A 20,070-nucleotide genomic window follows, 5' to 3' on the forward strand; every position below is an offset into this window, starting at 1 on the left:
GAGTATTTAGCTGATAAATCCAAGCAGTCTTTACTGAGCAGGTGTGAGCTGCAATTTTTCAGTGGCTTATAATTGGCCAAAAGACAAAAAAAAAAAAAAAAAAAGATGAATTTTCACAGTGACAGCAAAAGCACAGTCCCTAACACAGCGCCACTCCCCAGCCAAATTTAAAGCTTTGCACCAAATCATGGGGGAGGGGAGCTAGTGCTTTTCAAAGAAAAGGTCACCACTATTTTCATATGGGCCAAACAATGTCTTTCCCTACCTTCATTCTTGGAAATGGCTGAATTGTTTTAACTGAAATCTAAAATCCCCAACCCTGAGGCAGACATCTGACATGGAAATTTCAGCCCAAACAGTTAAAGTATAAAGTAACTGAATGCAGGGTATTATAATGGGAAGTGGCAGGCACATTAATCACCCCCCACCCCCAATACAATTATATTAGTAAGTATAAAATATAGCATGCATCTGGAGCCAAAGTCTGGAACATTCTAAGAAGCTAAGTGCTATTAGACAACTAAATACTGGCACAGTCAGACAGTATAGGAAAAAAGTCATAGCACGACTGAAAGGAGTCAGTGGATACAGATATCTTTGAAGTAAAGGTTAGTACAATTCTGGTGTTCTTGCTTCATGCTCCTTCCAGATAAAAATGTTTGTGCCTTAGGAGTTTTTCCTTCGCCCAGCCTTCTCACATAAAAGAAATGGATTCTTTCTTCATCTTTTTTATCTTGGGAAAAAATGGTGTTTTGAGAGCAATTGGTGATCCACTGCTTGAAGTCAGCACATTTCAGGCATATCCAACTGTCTCCCTTGTACTATTCTTCAAAAAAGGAGATGTTGAAAAAGAGACTATCAATAAGTCAAAGGCACGTCAGTCCTGTATCCACAATTTCAATATATCCCACAAAATTCTATCAGATCCTTCCCGCTTAATGTGGTGACTACATTCATGTCTAAAAGGAACTTTTTATTGTTAACTAAGATTCCTTCATTGATTAAAAAGTCCACGTCTGGTCCTTGTTAAAAAATACTAATGGAAAATTCCATGATGGTCCAGTCTAGCCAGCCAGTACTAGCAGCTTCAAGGATTTATTTCATATTCATTTTTATATGCCTAAAAACCCTCAATGCCCGCTACTGGTTTCATGACACACAATGCTTTATTGCATACTATTTTGGACCCACAGTCTGTCCTCAAAAGCAAGCTGCTCTATCGGTTAGTGGATACAAAGTTTCAAATCAGTGAAATGGCTTGCATCTTCCTCTCCAGAGGTTTTGAGTCGTCTGTTTTCCCTATGCAACTCTGGAAACTCTATCTTGCCCCATACCCCACCATCACTTTTCACACACTCCACTGGTGGTCATTTTGAGACTCCATTCTTTTGGTTAATATTCATTTGGAAAAGCCTCTCAGCATTTGTCATGAGAGGTGAAATTCACTAGCACAGGGCTTGTGCCTATCACTTAAGCCCTATTTTAGGCGCTTAAGTGGGTCTAGAAAGCATGGTTGCCAGTCCCTGCCTAAGCATTCATTAAAAATACTGAGTCAGGTGCCCCCAAAGTCTAGATTGTCTACAATCATGAAATAAAAATTAGATTTGGGTTGCTTTTTATTTGCCTCTGATTGAGAACGTAGGGTGCCCATGGGTCACTTTGAAACATTATCTGAAAACTGAAGGCTAGAAACTTACTGTTTTTAAATGAAACTAGGATTCTGATATAATCACTTGAAACTGAGCACTGGGTATTAAGAACAAAATCCCACCTAAAGTTTCAGAAGACTTGTGATAAAATTGCAAGAGTTGACAACAGTAAGGGGCCCATAAGCCTTATACTGGCCCTCTACACAGTAGAGATTTTGGCTAACGGAATAGAAAGACATCTACTTTGAGGTCAGACTAGATAGAGCAATCTCTCTTCCAGCCTTGCATTCTACAAATCTACTGAGCACTTGAGACCTTTCCGGGACTGCACACATGACTTCCTCGCTGTTCCCATCCAGGAGCAAGAGTTATATAGACTGTGAATGCATGGTACTGCAAACACTACAGTTTGGAATCACACTGCTTCCCCAATGCTTGCATTTTACCTAAAAGGCAGATCTGCGTACTATGTTTAGAAAATGCAGCAGTGCGATTACAAGCACAATCCCAGATCTGAACCCATCAAAAAGGCAGAGTAAAAAATCCACCAGGATCTGAATCTTGCAAATTAGCCGTTACCAGTTAATGACCAACTAAAACCCCAAGTTAGCAGCCATGAACCCTGAGGCGTTTCCAATCTGAATGTGTATCTTCATCCCTGCCTCTAAATGCAACACAGAGGAAGATTCTGTTAGGAGTGCAGAACAGAAGAAATAAATATGCTTGCTATGCCAACCAGTACCTTTTAAGATACCAGGCCAGACCCTCTGATGGTATAAATCAGGGTAGCTCCATTGTTTCAAAGAGCAATAAAGACCAATATAGTCCAATGACAATCTCTTTGGGGCACTCTCACCACAGAATGCATCTGTTAGGTCAAATGTTCTTGCATGGTGTCTCTATTACATTGGGGTCTGTGGAGCAGTTTGGGCCACAGAGGCACTTTATGTCATAGTTCTATTTCTTCATCAGTGGAACGCACTGAGGCCTCACTTGTGCGAGAGCTCTGTACACACAATGAGAGATTACAGTTAAATATCTGATGAAGACAACAAAAGGCAACAGGCTGAAACAAACAGAAATGGGAAGCACCAGCTACCAAAAACGCGTAACATATTTCCTGCTATTTAGGCCACTACATAACTCTTCTAGGGCATCTAGAAGGCTTCTCTCAACTCAGCCCCTGCAAAAAAAACCAAAACACCAATCTTTGCACAGCTGCTTCATGCCTTTTCTGTGTCAAGTATTTCTCTAATGTAAATTCGGTCATGGTCAACTTTGCAGATGTCCCCGCACATTGAAAAGGCAGCAAACCCATAAGACGGATGAAACCACAAAGCAGCTGAAGGGCTTCCTAGCAATGCAGGCATCAGGAGCCTGGAGCGGTCTACAGGCAGGGAACGCAAATAGACAGCACAGATGGCAATCTAACCAAGCAGCAATACCATTATTTTCATCTTGTTCAGTGCTGTCCTCTCTGATGCAAGCAAGAACAATTGCTGTAGCCAGGTTTGGTGCGTAATCTTGTGGGAAGGATTAGTAGTTCTTTTGAAGCAACTGGCAATGCTTAAAAGTTTGAGAATCCCTGTCTTAGTAAACAATCTAAGGCTATGATTAGTCATGGAACCATGACTTCCATGAAACCTCCCTGAACATTTCCACTTCACCCCAGGACATAGGGCTGGAGCTCAGTTGCTGGGCAGCAAGGGGACCTCCACAGCTCCTAGCCCCACTGGGGGTAGGAGTCAACCAGAGCTCCCAGCTTCTGGGTGTGGCCGGAGGGGGGGGACCCCCAGCAGCTCTCTAGTTATGGCAGACTGTGGTGTGAACCCGCTGACCTCTCCGCTGCCGATGAGGGGCCCCTGCAACTTCCTCAGTCGCCACAAGGTGGCAGGGGAAACTCAGGAGCCCCGCAGCTGTGGGTGCAGGACCTCCTCCCTCCATTTTGTCAGGGATTTGGTTTAGAGTATAAAGTCATTGCCAGATGGTCATGGTTTCCATGAATTTTTGTTCATTGCCTGTGTCCTGTCCATGACTTATACTAAAAATACCCGTGACAAAAATCTTAGCCTTAACTGTTACTAAAGATGACACCAGACAGCAAGTCAGTGCCCAACAACGTAGAAATAGGTTGATACAGATTTTGTTTGAAGAGGGTCATTCCTTTTACTCTCATGCACACCCATCTACTGTCAGATGGAAAAGCAGCTATGTGGCTCACTCTAGAGCCTCTCATCACTGCTTTTCCAGTTAGCCATGGTACGATCACGGGGAGAGCTTTAGAGAAGAGACGTTTTTCCACCCTTTACAACATCCTAAAAGGAAGAACTGTAATCATGTGAGATGTTAGCACCATACAGGTCAGGGGTCCCCAATGCAGTGCCCGCAGGTGGCCAGGTGCCTGCCGTGGCTCTTAATGTATCGCCCACCTAACTGGCTGTCCGGAAAAGCAGCCGCCGAAATGCTGCCGAGAATGGCAACGTCAAGAAGCGCTGCCGCCAAAATGCCAACTTATTGTCAGCAGCATTTTAAGTGGCTGCTTGTCAGCAGCCACGCTCCTTGGTCGCTATCGTCAGGTGCACGCCACACTGAAAAGGTTGGGGACCACTGATATAGGTTGCTACTGTCACTTGGGTTTGTTTGTTTCTTTAGTGGCTTATCAGCAACCAACAATACCAGCAACTCAGAAACAAACTGGGGTACATAGCACAACCACTAAGTTTTGATTTGGTTTATCCAAACCATAACAACATATTCAGCAGTATTGGGTCCGAAACCCTGCTGGTTTTCCCAGGCCAGCTCATCTGATCTTTTGTTTTGATTCACGGAAAAATAATTTTCTATTGATCATGGCCCTGCAGAACTTAATTTCAGCTTTAAAAGAACAGCATTCTTCCATCTGGCGAGGCTTAGATGTCTTCTCTTTCAACCTAGTTACTGGGTGTTATACCTGAGAAAACTGAATATGCAAAAAAAAAACAAAAAGCCACAACCACACCGTCGCTAGTGAAAAGGTTCGAGTCTGGAAAGTTAAACATTTAGACAAGCAAATAAGATTATTAATTATGTAGTTTGGCATCCTGGTTCGAGCAGTTGGCCGTATCTAACACAGCAGAAGGGAAGTGATCCGGCTTCTGGTCCCCTATTCCCAATGCATACTAGCCATTTACACAATGATATACATGGCACGAGTTGTGCACGCTGGAATCACCATTACAGAAAGTCAATTTATGCCCTGACATAGACTTGATTATCTCATCTAGGGCCTAACTCAGCAAGGCCCTTAAGTATGCTGGTAACTATCTGCATCTGAAAAGTTCCATTTACATCACTGGGACTAATCATATTCTCAAAGCTCCACAGATGCTTTAAGTGTCCTGCTGAGCGTGGGCCCTAGTCTGCACAGCTACAAGAGTTGTTCATGGTCAGAAAGTCAGCCAGCACTTTTAAAAAATACAATGGTGGTATTTGCTTTGACTTTCTGCAACAGTGAGCACCACAGGTAAACTCTAAAAGAGCTTCATAAATGTGTGAGTAGGATAATTTTACAGGTTTGCTTCCAGTGACAGGGGGCTGTGCTCGGTGACTCGAGAGATACCTCCTGACCCTACAACTTATGTTTCTAAAACTAATGCTTCAGCCAGTCACGTTTAGGGGTCAGGAAGGATTCCTACTCCTGCTCCCAGTGTACTTCGTTCCAGCCACATTCCTTTCTTTGAAACAGATGGCTACGACTGGAGGGGGATGGAACACAACAGGACGGCCAGGTCCTGCTTAGGCAATACACAGTCTCTTTTTCAATGCTTGGCTGCTGTGTCTTGGCTCAGGGCTGCAGAGTTATACTGTCATTTTCACAGGCACCAAGGAATTTTTGACCCAAGTCAGATTGGCAGGAACCTAGCGCGGGGGGGGGGGCGGGTTCCATCTTCCTGTGCAGCACAAAGTGCAGGTTGCTTACTAGGATCATCTGAGTACACCTCACTAAATCAATTCCGTGCAAATGAAGGGGCCCCAGATACTATTGCATCACAGTCCCTCACCGTTTGTCTGTGCACATAAATAGTTAACCCCTGAGGGCGTACACTTCTGCCTAATGCAGGTTATTGTGCACAGTAAAGAGTGGGGTTCAGCAGCCTGTGATACGTAGGATGTCAGACTAGATGATTAGATGGTCCCTTTTGGCCCTGAACTCTCACTCAGAAATACACAAATCAATATTTCAAAATTTATCTCTAATTTAATCTACTTGGTATCCATCTGCCTCTGTGCCCTATGCAATAGAGATCAATCCCTCTTACAACAGCTAGCTGTTAAGTCTCGTCTGCTTTTGCTTCACAAGAAACATCGTAACATAATTATCTTTTATACCAAATCTTTCTGTTCAATGCACACCTCCCCCCGCCCCAAGCAAGATCGTATACAGTATTCTGTGCTTCACCATCTCTCATGTATTCCTGTCTGACATGATTTTCCGTCCCCACAGAGTGCCTCAGTGAACTCCATCTAGGGTTGAAAGAGATAAGTTGCACATGATCTACAGAGCTTATACAACCCCCTTCTGCAGTACAAACGGTCTAAAGGGCTGAAAGAATTCATTTTCCCTGTCTGAGATCCTTACCCATATGCAAACTACGCAGCTGCGCAGGACACCAGGGAATTTGGGGCACCAAATTGCCCCAAATTTCCTGGTGCCCCACGCAGCTGTGTGCTGCTCCAGTTGACAGCCCGATCCCTCAGCTGGCTGAGCCAGCCAGGAAAGCTGCCCCCACCCCTGCTCTGCCCCAGCCCCGCCCTCACTCCATCACTTTCCCTGAGCTACGTCCCAGGGACGGGGGGCAGTTGGTCGGGCCAACCCGTACTCATGTGGCAGTGGGAAGTGGAGTGACCCAGCCTGCTCTGCCGGCTCCCAGCCACACCACCGGCGAGTGCTAGGGAGCTGTTCCCCTCTGCCCCTCCAGTCCCAAGGCTGGGAGCCCGGGGAGCAGAGTAGAGTGGGCTGGGGCCAGGTCACTACTTCCCACCGCCCCATCAGTGCAGGGTCAGGCCTGCCCTGCAATCACCAGACGGCAGGAAGTTAAGCGACCCGCCCCAATCCACTCTTCTCTGTCGGCTCATGCTAGGGGGCAGTTTCTGCCCTGTCCCCCACAGACCTTGGGTGCGCACACACCCTTGTGGAGGCCTGGGGACACCAGCCCCCCTGGGGGGGGGGGGGGCGCTGCATAGGACATCACAATGTCTGGGGATGGCCCTGCTGAGATTGCATTTTCTATCCTGTTAGGAGCTCTCCTGCTGTGCCTCCACATTAAGAGTATTGCACATTGATTAGAAATTGTTCAAGTCCTCTTCTGATTGGCCTGAAAACGAAGTGTGTTTGAGAGGTTCTTTACATGAATGAAGATCAGCTCCATAGTGTACTATTCTTCCCTCCAGTTCTAGTCTAGAGTCATCTACTGCTCCTTCTCTCGATTTTCAAACCACAGCATCTTTTCCACTTGTCTTCAGGGTATAGCCTGTACAAGCAATTCCTAGGCCACAGGGTTGCCCAAAGTATGTATGGCTGCTCTCTCGCCATTCCTCCCCCCTGTAGCTACAAACTGATCAGCTACAGCTTATTACTGGTGAATGAAAGCAATTTCTATTCAACTATCAAATAAGATACAGGAGTGAACATAGTTTGCAAAATTAAATCAATACAAAATCATGTGAAATTCTATGCCACATCTGAGGAAGGAGATGTGGAAGGCCAGGAGTTGGAAGAATGCTTCACTTAATACACTATTAACATGTGCCTGCCGTTTTCCTGGTCTTCTCCTTAGGAAGCTGCCAGAGACACTGCTACTGTCACAAGATACGTTAAGCAGCTATCTTAAGCTTGTTCTCCTCCCACCCACACAGATCCACTGTATAACCGGGTAGGTCATGTTGGGTGAAGGGAGAGAAAGGGGATCTTATACCCTGTCCTTTAAGAAATATGAAATGGGAATGATAGATTTGTCTCAGCAAGGATGCTCTCCCTGAGAAGAATGCCATACCACAAGAAAGTAAAATGATAGAGGAATGGGAGAACTATTATTTGATTTGTCCTTGCACCTACTTTTGGAGCACAGCTGTTCTCTATTTTAATGTGTTCTGCTTTGACAATGCTAAAAGAGGGACAAGTTAACCACAGAAGAAATAGAATATAAAAGAGTACAATGGAACATCTTTATTAATTGGCTTTGATGCCCTGTGCCAAGGGTCCCTAAAAATATTTCAGCAATCACCACATACTCACTGGTTTCTGAATGCAGGAAGGACAGAAATTTACAACGGGTCTTCTTGGGGAATCCGGTTATACCCATTGTTAACATTCCTTTGAAGTGTGCATCACACTTCTCTACTGGGGAGTCCATATTTGTGCAGGATTCATTGTGTTCCTACTGAATTTAGTGGGATGTTGAGCATGGAAGGAAGAGTTTCAACTGAGTGAAGCCTCCAGCTTCTTTCAATTCTGTGCCACCTAGGCAAGTACTTTCTGTGAGCTAAGTCTGTACAGACTAACTAAGCTAATCAGTGATTAGTAGCCTCAGTAGTCTCCGCAGAGGGCTGAATGGACATGGAAAGACCACCCTCTCACACCACAAGGTGGTCCCTGCAGTTCAAGTTTGAGGCACATTGACAAGGCATTGCTGTTTCTTATACTGTTCCTGTATTGTGCAGGAAGGACCGTACTTCCCAGAGCTGCTCACTCACTACCTTTAAACGACCACTTCATTACCTTTAAAAGGAGATGGGGGAGGGGAGATCATTTGGTCACATGCAAGAGATCAGTCTGGGAGGAAACATGCTTCTCCTATGCAAAAGGCTACAGATATATTGTGAAGAACCCCCCTTAATCTGCAGTGTTTACTGACTTTTGCATATTAAATACAAAGTATGAATGCTTGTCATTTTAAGAGCAGAAAATCTGGTTCTCCTACCCAGTTTAAGTAACAAGCATTTCGCTGCTGAACTTGAACATGAATAATGCAAAGTGGGGGAAAGGAACTGACAGTTAAATTGCATTACATTTTAAGATCGACAAGGTTGTCTTGCACTGAAATCAACACTATTAGCAATGATGGATGGAGAGAAATCTGCTTTAGGCCCAATAAAACCTTCAGAAGCACATGTTTGGATTTCATAAGATCTAGAAGATACTGAACCTTTGCTAAATAAAGATGTGGATTATGCTAAACATAAAAACTTTTAGATCATCCTACAGACATTTCCTCTGATATCTCAACAGATGCATTCACCATCATTCTGCAATTCTGAGTCCCATTACTGTATTATTTATTATATAACAAACACACCCAGGAAAATATTGGAGAATGCAAAATTATTTCCTATAAATATTCTACACTCTGAAGTAATTTTAGGGTTCATAAGTTAAATAGGCCAATTTCTCTGATGGCATAAATAGGCAAAACACCACTGAAGTCTGGGAATTGCACCCACATTCACAAGCAGAGAGCTATTTAGGCCACATTCTACAGCATAATCTGGCACAGATGAATAAGTGATGCTCAAATATTTTTCCACCTCCTGCAGTGTATCTTTCCTGCTATTCTTGTACTGGACCTTTCTTTAGTGACTTTGCATCACCCAGAATTCCAGACTCTTTCCAAGATTCAGAGCAAAGTTTCCCTCCTTATTACAAGTCTTTATGGATATGCTGCATCCTGTCTCGAGGGCTCTCTACTCCCACCCTGCTCCTCTAGCACTGGCTTCTTCTGCCTTTCCATGTGATCTCACTATCTCTTTGACTCTCCTCCCTCCTGCACAATCTTCCTGTATCTCTCTGCTTAGCAAAGATTCTATTCTTTGAAGTCTCAACTAAAAGCCCTTGTCTTTTCTCCTTCAGCTATGTCTCATCATTCCCTCTTCAGTTACTATTTAATTCCTGCAAAACACATTGGTACATAGTATGGAGTCATTTAGTTAGCATGTATGAATATGTTGTATTATGGAGGTTCACTGAAGACTAGATGGAGGGAGCTAAACACATTTTCCTTATTCTTATTTCAAAGAAGCCAAATTCATTTTCTTTATTTGTATAACAGCAGTGCCAAGAGGAAGCAACGAAGACTGAAGCCCTATTGTACGATGCATTATGCAAACATAAGACGAGACAGCCCCCACCTTGGAAAAACTTAACATTGTGTAACCTTCATCCATCCAACTGGAAGTTGGTTCATTAACTATCTACACAGAATCATCTCTCCCCCTCCTCAGCTAACCCAACTTCAGCAAACATTCTTCAGTAAAGTTAAGAATGGAAACTAAGTTTAATGATCGCATAATCAAGGAGACAGATTGCACATCTCAGATGTGCAGAGTCAGCATTTATATTGCTGCTCTGAATAATTTAATTTGAGAAGTGGACGCGGCCCAATGTAATATATTTACAATGGAGTAAAGCTGCTTTAATGCACAGCTATAAATAATGCTTTTCATAGTAGTTTGTTTTTTTGCTGCCTATTGGTGAACTAGCAGAAATAGTGAAATGAGAATTATTTAAAGTAAAACCTCTAATGCTTACCAGCGTGTTTTTCCAGCAGTGAGCTGCAGATGCAACTAATATTTAACTGGCTAGCTCCCAAAAGATGTTACCAGTTCACTGCATTAATCAAAAGCTATCCTTTGCTTCCTGACATGCATATTTAGAGTGTGCTATGCTGCTGCATGAAGTCCTGATTTTCATCTACCCAGCAAATGATCTTCTGCAGACAGAGGTCAAGTCACATCTGACAATCTCTTTGCGATAAATGAATGTTTCCTACAACCTAGCTTTTAGAAAATGTTCCCCCCACACACACCATAAATGTAGGTTAAAGAAGACTATTTAAAGTTTGTTTAAATCTCTTCAAGGTCATTAGAAAAGTCTGAGTCAACATGACTGCTGCCTAGCAGTTCTCTCTTCTACCTGAATGTGTTCTCCAAAGATTGTAGGGCATAACACACATTAGAAAAGTGCCTTCAAAAGCAAAAGTCCATGCAAAACCAGAGTTGTGCACTATAAACCATACTTTGTGTGTGTGTCTACTGAAGGGGGGGGGTGTCAAACTACATTTTCAATAGGGAAAATCTCTAGCATATCATTTTACTAACATTTTTGGGCATGTGCATATGGGTATATCTTATGAGGAGAACAAGAATGTGCAGAGGCACAGAGGAGAAGAAAGGCTAGCACTGACGGTAACTATCTTCTGATGTCTACGGTAGTATTTCTTTTTTTGAACGGGACCAGTCCTATTCAACATATTCATAAATGGTCTGGAGAAAAAGGATAAACCGTGAGGTGACAAAATTTGCAGATGATACAAAACTACTCAAGATAGTTAAGTCCCAGGCAGACTGCAAAGAACTATAAAAGGATCTCTCAAAAATAGGTGACTAGGCAACAAAATGGAAGATGAAATTCAGTGTTGATAAATGCAAAGTAATGCACATTGGAAAACAATTCCAACTATACATACAAAACAACGGGGTTCAAATTAGCTGTCAAGAAAGATCTTGGCATCATTGTGGATAGTTCTCTGAAAACATCCACTCAATGTGCAGCGGCAGTAAAAAAGCAAACAGAATGTTAGGCATCATTAAGAAAGGGATAGATAATAAGACAGAAAATATCATGTTGCCTCTATATAAACCCATAGTACACCCACATCTTGAATACTGCATGCAGATGTGGTCGTTACATCTCAAAAAAGGTACACTGGAATTGGAAAAGGTTCAGAAAAGGGCAACAAAAAATTATTAGGGGTATGGAACGGCTTCCGCACCACCTCCACTTCCCACAACCCAGACAGACTGGGTTGTGCGGAGTACAAACAAAAATTATAACTCAAAGGGGGAGGGGGAGGCTCAGCGCAGAAAGTTTGAAAATAGCTCAGAGTGAAAGGAGACAGATAGCTAGGGGCTGTGTGCAGGCAGGGGGTAGCACAGGGTGCAGGCAGGGGTTAACCAGGACTATGTACAGGTGGGGTGGTAGCTCAGGGTGCAGGGAGCGGATAGCTAGGGGCCGTGTGCAGGCAGGAGGTAGCTCAAGATGCAAGGAGAGCGGTAGCTAGGGGCTGTGTGCCAGGAAGGCGCCCCTGCAGTCCCTGTTCCAGGAGAGCTCTGCCAGCCATGGAGCTGGGTCCCCCTTCCCTGGTGGCTCTTACTGGCTGCATGAGCTAAAGGGGCTGGGAGCTGAGGAGCAGCTTCAACCCCAGACACCATCACCGACTGCCTGCTCCATGGCACCAGCCAGAGCAGCATCTGCTCCACATTGCCCAGCTCCAGCTTCCCACCTCTGACCTGGCCAAGTCGCAGGGAGAGCAGGACATGGGAGTGTATGGAGCTGCCCCCTTGCCCTGACTACGCTGCTCTTGCACTGTAGTTTGGGCGGGAACAATGCCCCTGTGCCTCCCAACTCTGCCCATAGGCTCAGGGTTTCTGCCCCACCAGGCCTTGGGATTCAGCCCAACCACTCACAGCTTTAGTCCCACGTGGGGTGCTGGGAATCAGGGCTTCAGCCCCACAGCTCCTGGCTTCAGCCCATGGGGGGCACTGGGTTTCAGCCACAGGGGGGTCTCATGGCCCCCTTGAAAGGGCTCGCAGACCCCCAGGGGGCTGCAGAACACTGGTTGAGAACCACTGATCCAGTAGATACAGTGTACTTGTACTTTCAGAAAGCCTTTGACAAGGTCTCTCACCAAAGGCTCTTAAACAAAGTAGGCATCATGGGCAGTCTCGTGGATCAGTCCCTGCTTAAAAGATATGAAATAAAAGGTAAGAATAAAGGATCAGTTTTCACAGTAGAGAGAAGTAAATAGCAAGATCCCACAAGGATTTGTACTGGGACCAGTGCTGTTCAACATATTCATAAATGATCTTGAAAAAGAGGTAAACAGGGAGTTGACAAAGTCTGCAGATGATACAAAATTACTCAATATAGTTAAATCCAAAGCTGACTGTGAAGAGTTGCAAAGGGATCTCACAAAACTGGATGACTGGGCAAGAAAGTGGCAGATGAAATTCACTGTTGATAAATTCAAAGTAATGCACATTGAAAAACATAATTCCAACTATACATACAAAATGATGGAGTCCAGACTAGCTGTTACCACTCAAGAAAGATCTTGGGGTAATTGTGGATAGTTCTCTGAAAACATCCACTGCATGTGCAGCAGCAGTCAAAACCTAACAATGCTAGGAACCATTAGGAAAGGGATAGATAATAACGCAATAAATATCATAATGCCACTACATAAATCCATGGTATGCCCACTGCATACAATTCTTGTCACCTCATCTCAAAAAAGATACATCAGAATTGGAAAAAAAAAAAAAAAATACAGAGAATGGCAACAAAAATTATTAGGCATATGGAACAGCTTCCATATGAGGAGAGGTTAAAAAGGTTGGGACTGCTCAGCTTGGAAAAAAGATGACTGGATAGAGGCTGGGGGGGTTATGATAAAGTTATATAATATCATGAATGGCACGGAGACAGTGATAGAAGTGTTATTTACCCTTCCACATAACATGAGAATCAAGGTTCACCCAATGAAATTAATAGGCAGCAGATTTAAACAAACATAAGGAAGTACTTCTTCACACTACACAGTCAACCTGTGGAACTCATTACCAAGGGATGTTGTGAAGGTCAAAAGTATAACTGGGTTCAAAAAAGAATTAGATGAGTTCCTGGAGGATAGGTCCACCAATGGCTGTTAGCCAAGATGGTCAGGGACACAACCCCATGCTCTGGGTGTCCCTAAACCTCTGACTGCGAGAAGCTGGGTCTGGATGACAGTGCCGTTTTGTTTATTGCCTCTGAAGTATCTGGCACCAGCCATCGTTGGAAAACAGGATACTGGACTAGATGGACCATTGGTCTGGCCCAGTATGGACATTCTTATGTTCTTATTCGACCAAGTTTTTGCCAAAGCTAATCACTATTATAGATACTGTATGCAGTTCATGCCACAAACAGAGTAAGAAGCAGCAGAAACTTCTCTCAAATCTACTGTTAGGTGGAAGCAGACTCTGTATTACCAATTCTCCTTGCTCCAAAGACTTCTGTAAAAGCAGCAAAGAACCTGTGGCACCTTATAGACTAACAGACGTTTTAGAGTATGAGCTTTCGTGGGTGAATACCCACTTCCTCAGATGCATGTAGTGGAAATTTCCAGGGCAGGTATATATATGCTAGCAAGCAAGCTAGAGATAACGAGGTCAGTTCAATCAGGGAGATGAGGCCCTGTTCTAGCAGTTGAGGTGTGAAACCAAGGAGGAGAAACTGTTCTGTAGTTGGCAAGCCATTCACAGTCTTTGTTCAATCCTGAGCTGATGGTGTCAAATTTGTGAAGATGACTTGAAGCTCAGCAGTTTCTCTTTGAATCTGGTCCTGAAGTTTTTTTGCTGCAGGATGGCCACCTTAAGGTCTGCTACAGTGTGGCCAGGGAGGTTGAACCCCCCTCAGACAGAGACCAACACCTACTAAATCTCCACCAAGCATTCTCAAACTACAGATACCCACACCTAGAAATACTAGGAAACAGATCAACAGAGCCAGATGTGTATCCCCAGCCCTCCTACTGCAAGACAAACCCAAGAAAGAAACAACAGAACTCCACTGGCCAATCACATACATCCCCAGCTAAAACCCCTCCAACGCATCATCAAGGATCTACAACCCATCCTGGACAATGATCCCACCTTTCACAGGCCTGGGTGGCAGGCCAGTCCTTGCCCACGACAGACGTGCCAACCTGAAACACATTCTCCACCAGTAAATGCACACTCGCACCATAATAACTCTAGCTCAGGAACCAATCCATGCAACAAACCTCGTGCCAACTCTGTCACATATCTACACCAGTGACACCAATCACAGGACCTAACAGATCAGCCACACCATCACCTGTATCATTCAACCTGCACATCCACCAATGTAATATACGCATCATATCCCAGCAATGCCCTCTGCTATGTACATCGGCCAAACTGGACAGTCTCATGGAAAAGGATAAATGACACACATCCTATATTAGGATGACAATATACAAAAACCTGTAGGAGAGCACTTCAACCTCCCTGGCCACACTATAGCAGACCTTACTGTGGCCATCTGCAGCAAAAAAACTTCAGGACCAGACTTCAAAGAGAAACTGCTGAGCTTCAGTTCATCTGCAACTTTGACACCATCAGCTCAGGACTGAACCAAGCCTGTGAATGGCTTGCCAACTACAGAACCAGTTTTCTCCTCTCTTGGTTTTTCACACCTCAACTGCTAGAACAGGCCTCCTCCTCCCTGATTGAACTGACCTCGTTTATCTCTAAGCTTGCTTGCTAGCATATATATACCTGCCCCGGGAAATTTCCACTCAATGCATCGTGAGGAAGTGGGTATTCACCCACAAAAGCTCATGCTCCAAAACATCTGTTAGTCTGTAAGGTGCCACAGGATTCTTTGCTGCTTTTACAGATCCAGACTAACACGGCTACCCCTCTGATACTAAAGACTTCTGTGTTCACTTGTCTCCCAAAAATCAAACTCCTTCAATTCTAAGGAAATCTGAATTCATGAGCTAATAGGTCATCAACTTAATTTTGTGTGATCTGGAGCAAGTCACTTAATCATTCTGGTCCACAGCTTCTCCCATCTGTAAAGCGGGTATAACAATATTCCCTATATCACAGGCCATGTACATGTTAGGACATACAGACTGAGCAGGATTTCCAGCTTCCAACTCTGGCAAAGCAGCAGAGATTCCCAAGGGCACATTGTATAACCTGCCCTGTTGTTCTGAGGATCACAAAATTATCAGGGGAGAAGAAAAACAGACAAAGTGTTTATGATCAATCACATGCTGCCCTCCTTGGGTCTTGTTAGACACCATTTCATCTAAGGCCAGGCAATTATCCAGTTGGTACATAAATACAAGCCATGCTTCATAATAACTAAGGAATGAAAAAAGCCAGTACGCTGAAAGAGGGAAGCTATTCTTTATCATAATGAAATCAAATAAAGCTTTCAGCCGGTGCACAGGAGAGATTGATATACTCTGTCTGTCCTGAAAGGCAAGGATTGAACAGCCAGCCCTACCCTGCTGCTGCTCTTGGGCAGATGAGCCGACCTCTCACTCTTCCCGAGAAGGGGCTGTTCTCTCCCTAGTGACCAACGTGCTCACTAGCATCCGCCCCAGGAGCGATTTGTTTAACAAGGCCAAAGCGCAGTCAGGTGGCAGGGGTCGGCACGCAGACCGATCGCACTCTCTCAAACTAACCCCGCAGATCCAGCCTCCCCTTCCAGGGGTTTGGGGCGCCAGCCCAGGGATGAACAAACCAGCCTGTTTCTCCCGTACGCTGCTAAGCCCGTTACCCCGCCCGCTAGTTATAGTTGGCGGTCGGGACATCTGGGGCCAAGCGCGGAGCACTGATTTCAGGGGGCTCCGCGACCTTTACACCTGCACAGGGCTCCGAGGAGCTGAACGATCGAGGCTCTCTTGCAAGCAGCCACCCTGAAATGAGAGCTGCCACCTGCCCTGCCTCTGACCAAACTACAGAAGTACCCCGCGGCTGCACCCGCCCTCCAGCCTCAGGCCCTGGCTGCAGCCCCCCACACTAACCTTCCCGCCGGAGCAGGGACTTTCCCTGCGCCTCTCGCTTGCCGGCCGGGGCCGCCCCTTGAGTATTACCCGCAAAGCCCGGTCTCTCGGCTCCCTGCCCTCCCCGCATGCAGCAGCCCCGCACCCCACCCCCAGCCGGCGAGGCGAGGGAGGGGGCTCCCCCCTGCAGGCACCACCCCGCTCCCCAGCCCGCCTGTTACCGAAGCTATCCTTGAAGTCTGGGGGTGGGGCGTCTCGCAGGGTCGGGGTCCAGTCCCCCTCCTCCTCCGTGGGGCCGGGGCTGCCGCCGCCGGGAACCTGCTGCCGCTCCGCCGCCACCGCCCTGGGGACACAGCGCCCCATGGCCCGGGGGCCGGGCCCCTCCGCAGCTGCGAGCTGCTCCTCGTCCTCGTCCTGGGAGGAGGCGGAGCGGGAGTCGGCCGAGGTGCTGTAGAAGGGGTTCCCGCTGCTGTCCTGGCCCGACTCCCCGAACACGTCGTCCGAGATCTGCAGGCTCTCGTAGCGGGAGCGGGCCGCCTCCAGCAGGGACAGCGCCTTCCGCCGCGACCCCCCCGCCGCCGCCCTCCGCCATCATCCCCGCCGCCGCCGACAGCAGCAGCAGCCCCCGCTCCCCGCGGCCCGGCTCCGCCGCCTCGCCCGGCCGCAGGCAGCAGCCCAGCAGCGACAGCGGCTCGGACAGCGAGGCAGGGAAGCAGGGAGTGGCAGAGCCGCCGCCGCCCAGCCCTGCCTCCCTCTGCCGCCCGCGCAACCCACCCCTGTGAGTGTGCAGGGACACGGGGGGAAGGAGCCAGCTCAGCATCTCCAAATACCACATCCAGCCAATTATAGCCGCAGTCCTCACCCAAGAGGTGGGGTTATATGGCAGCCCCGGACGGCCTGGCCCGCCCACGCCCCACCCCGAAGGGGCGGGTCTCGGCGTATTTAAAGTCACAGAGCCTCTTTAGGAGAGCCGCCAGCGGGAGGGGTCGGGTCTCGCCCCGCCCCGCCCCCGGCTCGATGAGACCCTGGAGGGGAGGAGTTCTTCCGCTCCTCCCCCGGCAGGGAGCCGCCCGGTGGGAGCTGCGCTTCCTTCCCTACCCCTCGGCTCCCTCGGCGCACGGAGCTGTCCGCGGGCTGGAGTGCTGAAGCCCACCCGCCCCAGGAGCCCCAGTGCAGCCTGCGCTTCCAACTTGCGGCTGAGACTTTTCATCGACACTGGGAGGAGACTGACATCCCTCTAGGTCCCCGGGGTGTGGCAGTGCTTGTTACATAATGACTGAGCGCCGGGAGGGGGATTGTGACAAGCAACAGGAATCAGTGGGAGAAGCAGGAAGGACACAGAAAAGCACACAGGCCCTTAAACCGAGTTGAGGTGTATGAGGGTCATAATGATCACTATCCTATCACGCCTTCTTCCTCCAAGATTGCATTCATCTATAGCTAAGGTCTGCAAGTCAGTTTCATACTGATGAGAGCCACCAAACCCTACTGAGCCTGGAAAAAATGGGAGGAGGGAAAAGGGCACACTCTCTATAGGTTACCCATGTGGGTACTTCAGGGATAGTTTTAGGGGTGTTTAAAAGCTACCATTCTGTAGTAAAATATTTCCCATGGGCTTACTGGATAATTATGACAGTAACATCTATACTGGTTGTGTTACAATTTACTGTAGCAAGTAATGAATTCTGAGCTGAGCACTAGTAAAACAAATACTAGAAAACCATCTGTAACTAAGGCCTAATACAATAAATGAATGTAAATGAACACTATGTGTAACCAATATATGGGGCCTGATCCACCTCTCATCGAAGTTAATGGAAGGATTCCCGTTGAATCCAATGAGATTTGGATCCCGGCCATGGTGACTCAAAACCAACTCATCATGATCTCCATGTGGGTACACACAGTTAACAATTTTGCAACACTGTAAATGTATTTTTTCACTGATCCAAAACCAACTGGGATTAAGATTCACAGAGTTTACAGGAACTAGCTGTTTTGCACAACAGAATGACCACTGAAGAAGAAGTAACCCTATAAGCAAGGGCTTGACTCTGTGAGTATGTCTACACTGCAGCTGGGAGCAAGCCCCCAAGCCTGGGTAGTCAGACTCATACTAATGGGGCTACTAGCACACTTAAAATAGCAGTGTGGATATTGAGTCTCTTGTGACTACTTGGGATAGCCACTTGAGATCAAGCTTAGGGGGTTGAGTGGGCTTGAATTTGGGAGACCTAGCACTCTGACCCCAATCCAGCAAAGCACCTAAGCATAGGTCTATTTTGAATCATCTGAATAGCTCCATTGACTACAGTGAGACTATGCACACACTTAAAGTTAAGCATGTAATTGCTTCCCAAAGTGCAGGACTGGGGCCAGAACGTTCAGCACATTGCAGGACTGAGCTCTTAAAATGCTTTTCTTGTGTTTAATGAATAATATGATATAAAGCAGCAGTTGTTCCAACAGGCATATATACACCTACAACTAATTTAAAAAGCAATATGATGTCATAAGATAAAACAAAGTGAAGGAAAATAAATATAATTGGGATAATCATTGGAAGACTATGGAGTCACACAGTTATCTCTTAGGACATAACTGGAACCGCAAAAACTTTATTACTGGTGATGATGACTAAGCAGCTTGATTCACAGAGTCCAGTTTGCTGTGCTGGCAGTTAGGAAATAAAATACTTGTATTTCTCCTTACAAATTAAATCTATTTTAGACTGAATCCACAAACCACAATAAACATGGTTCCCCAGAATCTTACAGAATCACTTTATATAGTAAAAAGACACTTTAAAGGTGTTGGCAGGTTCTGCGTACTAAAAGAATTAGGAATATAGTTTTGTTAGTCATCTTCTTTAAGTGAGAAGTCTGATAGGGAAGTTGTTGACCACTACCCTTCCATCTTTTGCAATTGTGACAGAGTTTGTGATGTAGCTGGCTCTCTTTCTTCCTCTTCCTGGTTTGCCTGCAATCCTAACTAATAATATGAGCTCCAGAATCAAGTCACTGTGGGCTTAGAAAGCAATGTGTCTGCAGAAAGATATTATTCTCTTACCTAGGATCTCAAGGAACTGTGTAATTTTCCAGTAGCTGATATTACACAGGATAACCAGTTACCTACATCACTGCACCCATTAGTCTATTGTACATTGTCCTGCCTGGGTACAAGGCAATGCTGATTGCCAGTCAGATTACAAGGCTACTTTGCAGATTTAATTATGCAGATTTCCACATCTGGTGGTGAGTTACTAGGGAGTACTGTTTCACACTGACCCAAAAACTATCTGACCCCAAAACTGTGAGCAAATGCCATTGACCGTTTAGGGTTCATGTGTCTTTTCAGAATTCTTTTTGGCAGTGGTTAGGATTGGCTGCTGGCTTATTCAATGGCGGCCTATATTCACCATGTCCAGTGCAATCTTTGGGCTTTTGTGGTATTTTATAGGGCAGCAGTTTCATCTGCTGCTTCACCATGCCCTGTTAGTACAGGCATCAGATTGTCCATGATTGCTCATTCAATAGGTCTCCCTGCTTATATCACACCTAGCCTTCATATATGAATGCTGTTCTCCTATCCACAACCCATGGATGTTCTCAGTGGCAAATGCTGCTGCCTCTGGGAAGATTACCCAGCCCTGAGTTTTGTTAGTAATATGGAATTCTCAGCATAGACAGTACAGATTTCACCCAAGTTAAGAGGGTACTCTTAGGGTCTCTGCAGGGTTTGGGGGAGATGAGTGTTGAAGGGGCTGCATGTGTGTGTGTGGGGGGGGGTCCACCACACCT

The 20,070-nt window shown here is 46.0% G+C and overlaps 1 protein-coding gene across 1 annotated transcript in view; it reads right to left on the minus strand.

Moving 5' to 3' along the window:
- Positions 1–16,862, minus strand: part of PGBD5 (piggyBac transposable element derived 5) — a 93,911-nt gene extending 77,049 nt beyond the window's left edge. Inside the window, 2 exon segments of the mRNA XM_050949111.1 lie at positions 16,492–16,843; positions 16,845–16,862. Coding sequence (XP_050805068.1) covers positions 16,492–16,843; positions 16,845–16,862 — 370 coding nt within the window.
- Positions 16,863–20,070: the final 3,208 nt, after the last annotated feature.

The sequence above is a fragment of the Gopherus flavomarginatus genome, chromosome 4, assembly GCF_025201925.1.
Source record: "Gopherus flavomarginatus isolate rGopFla2 chromosome 4, rGopFla2.mat.asm, whole genome shotgun sequence".
Taxonomy (NCBI): Eukaryota; Metazoa; Chordata; order Testudines; family Testudinidae; genus Gopherus; species Gopherus flavomarginatus.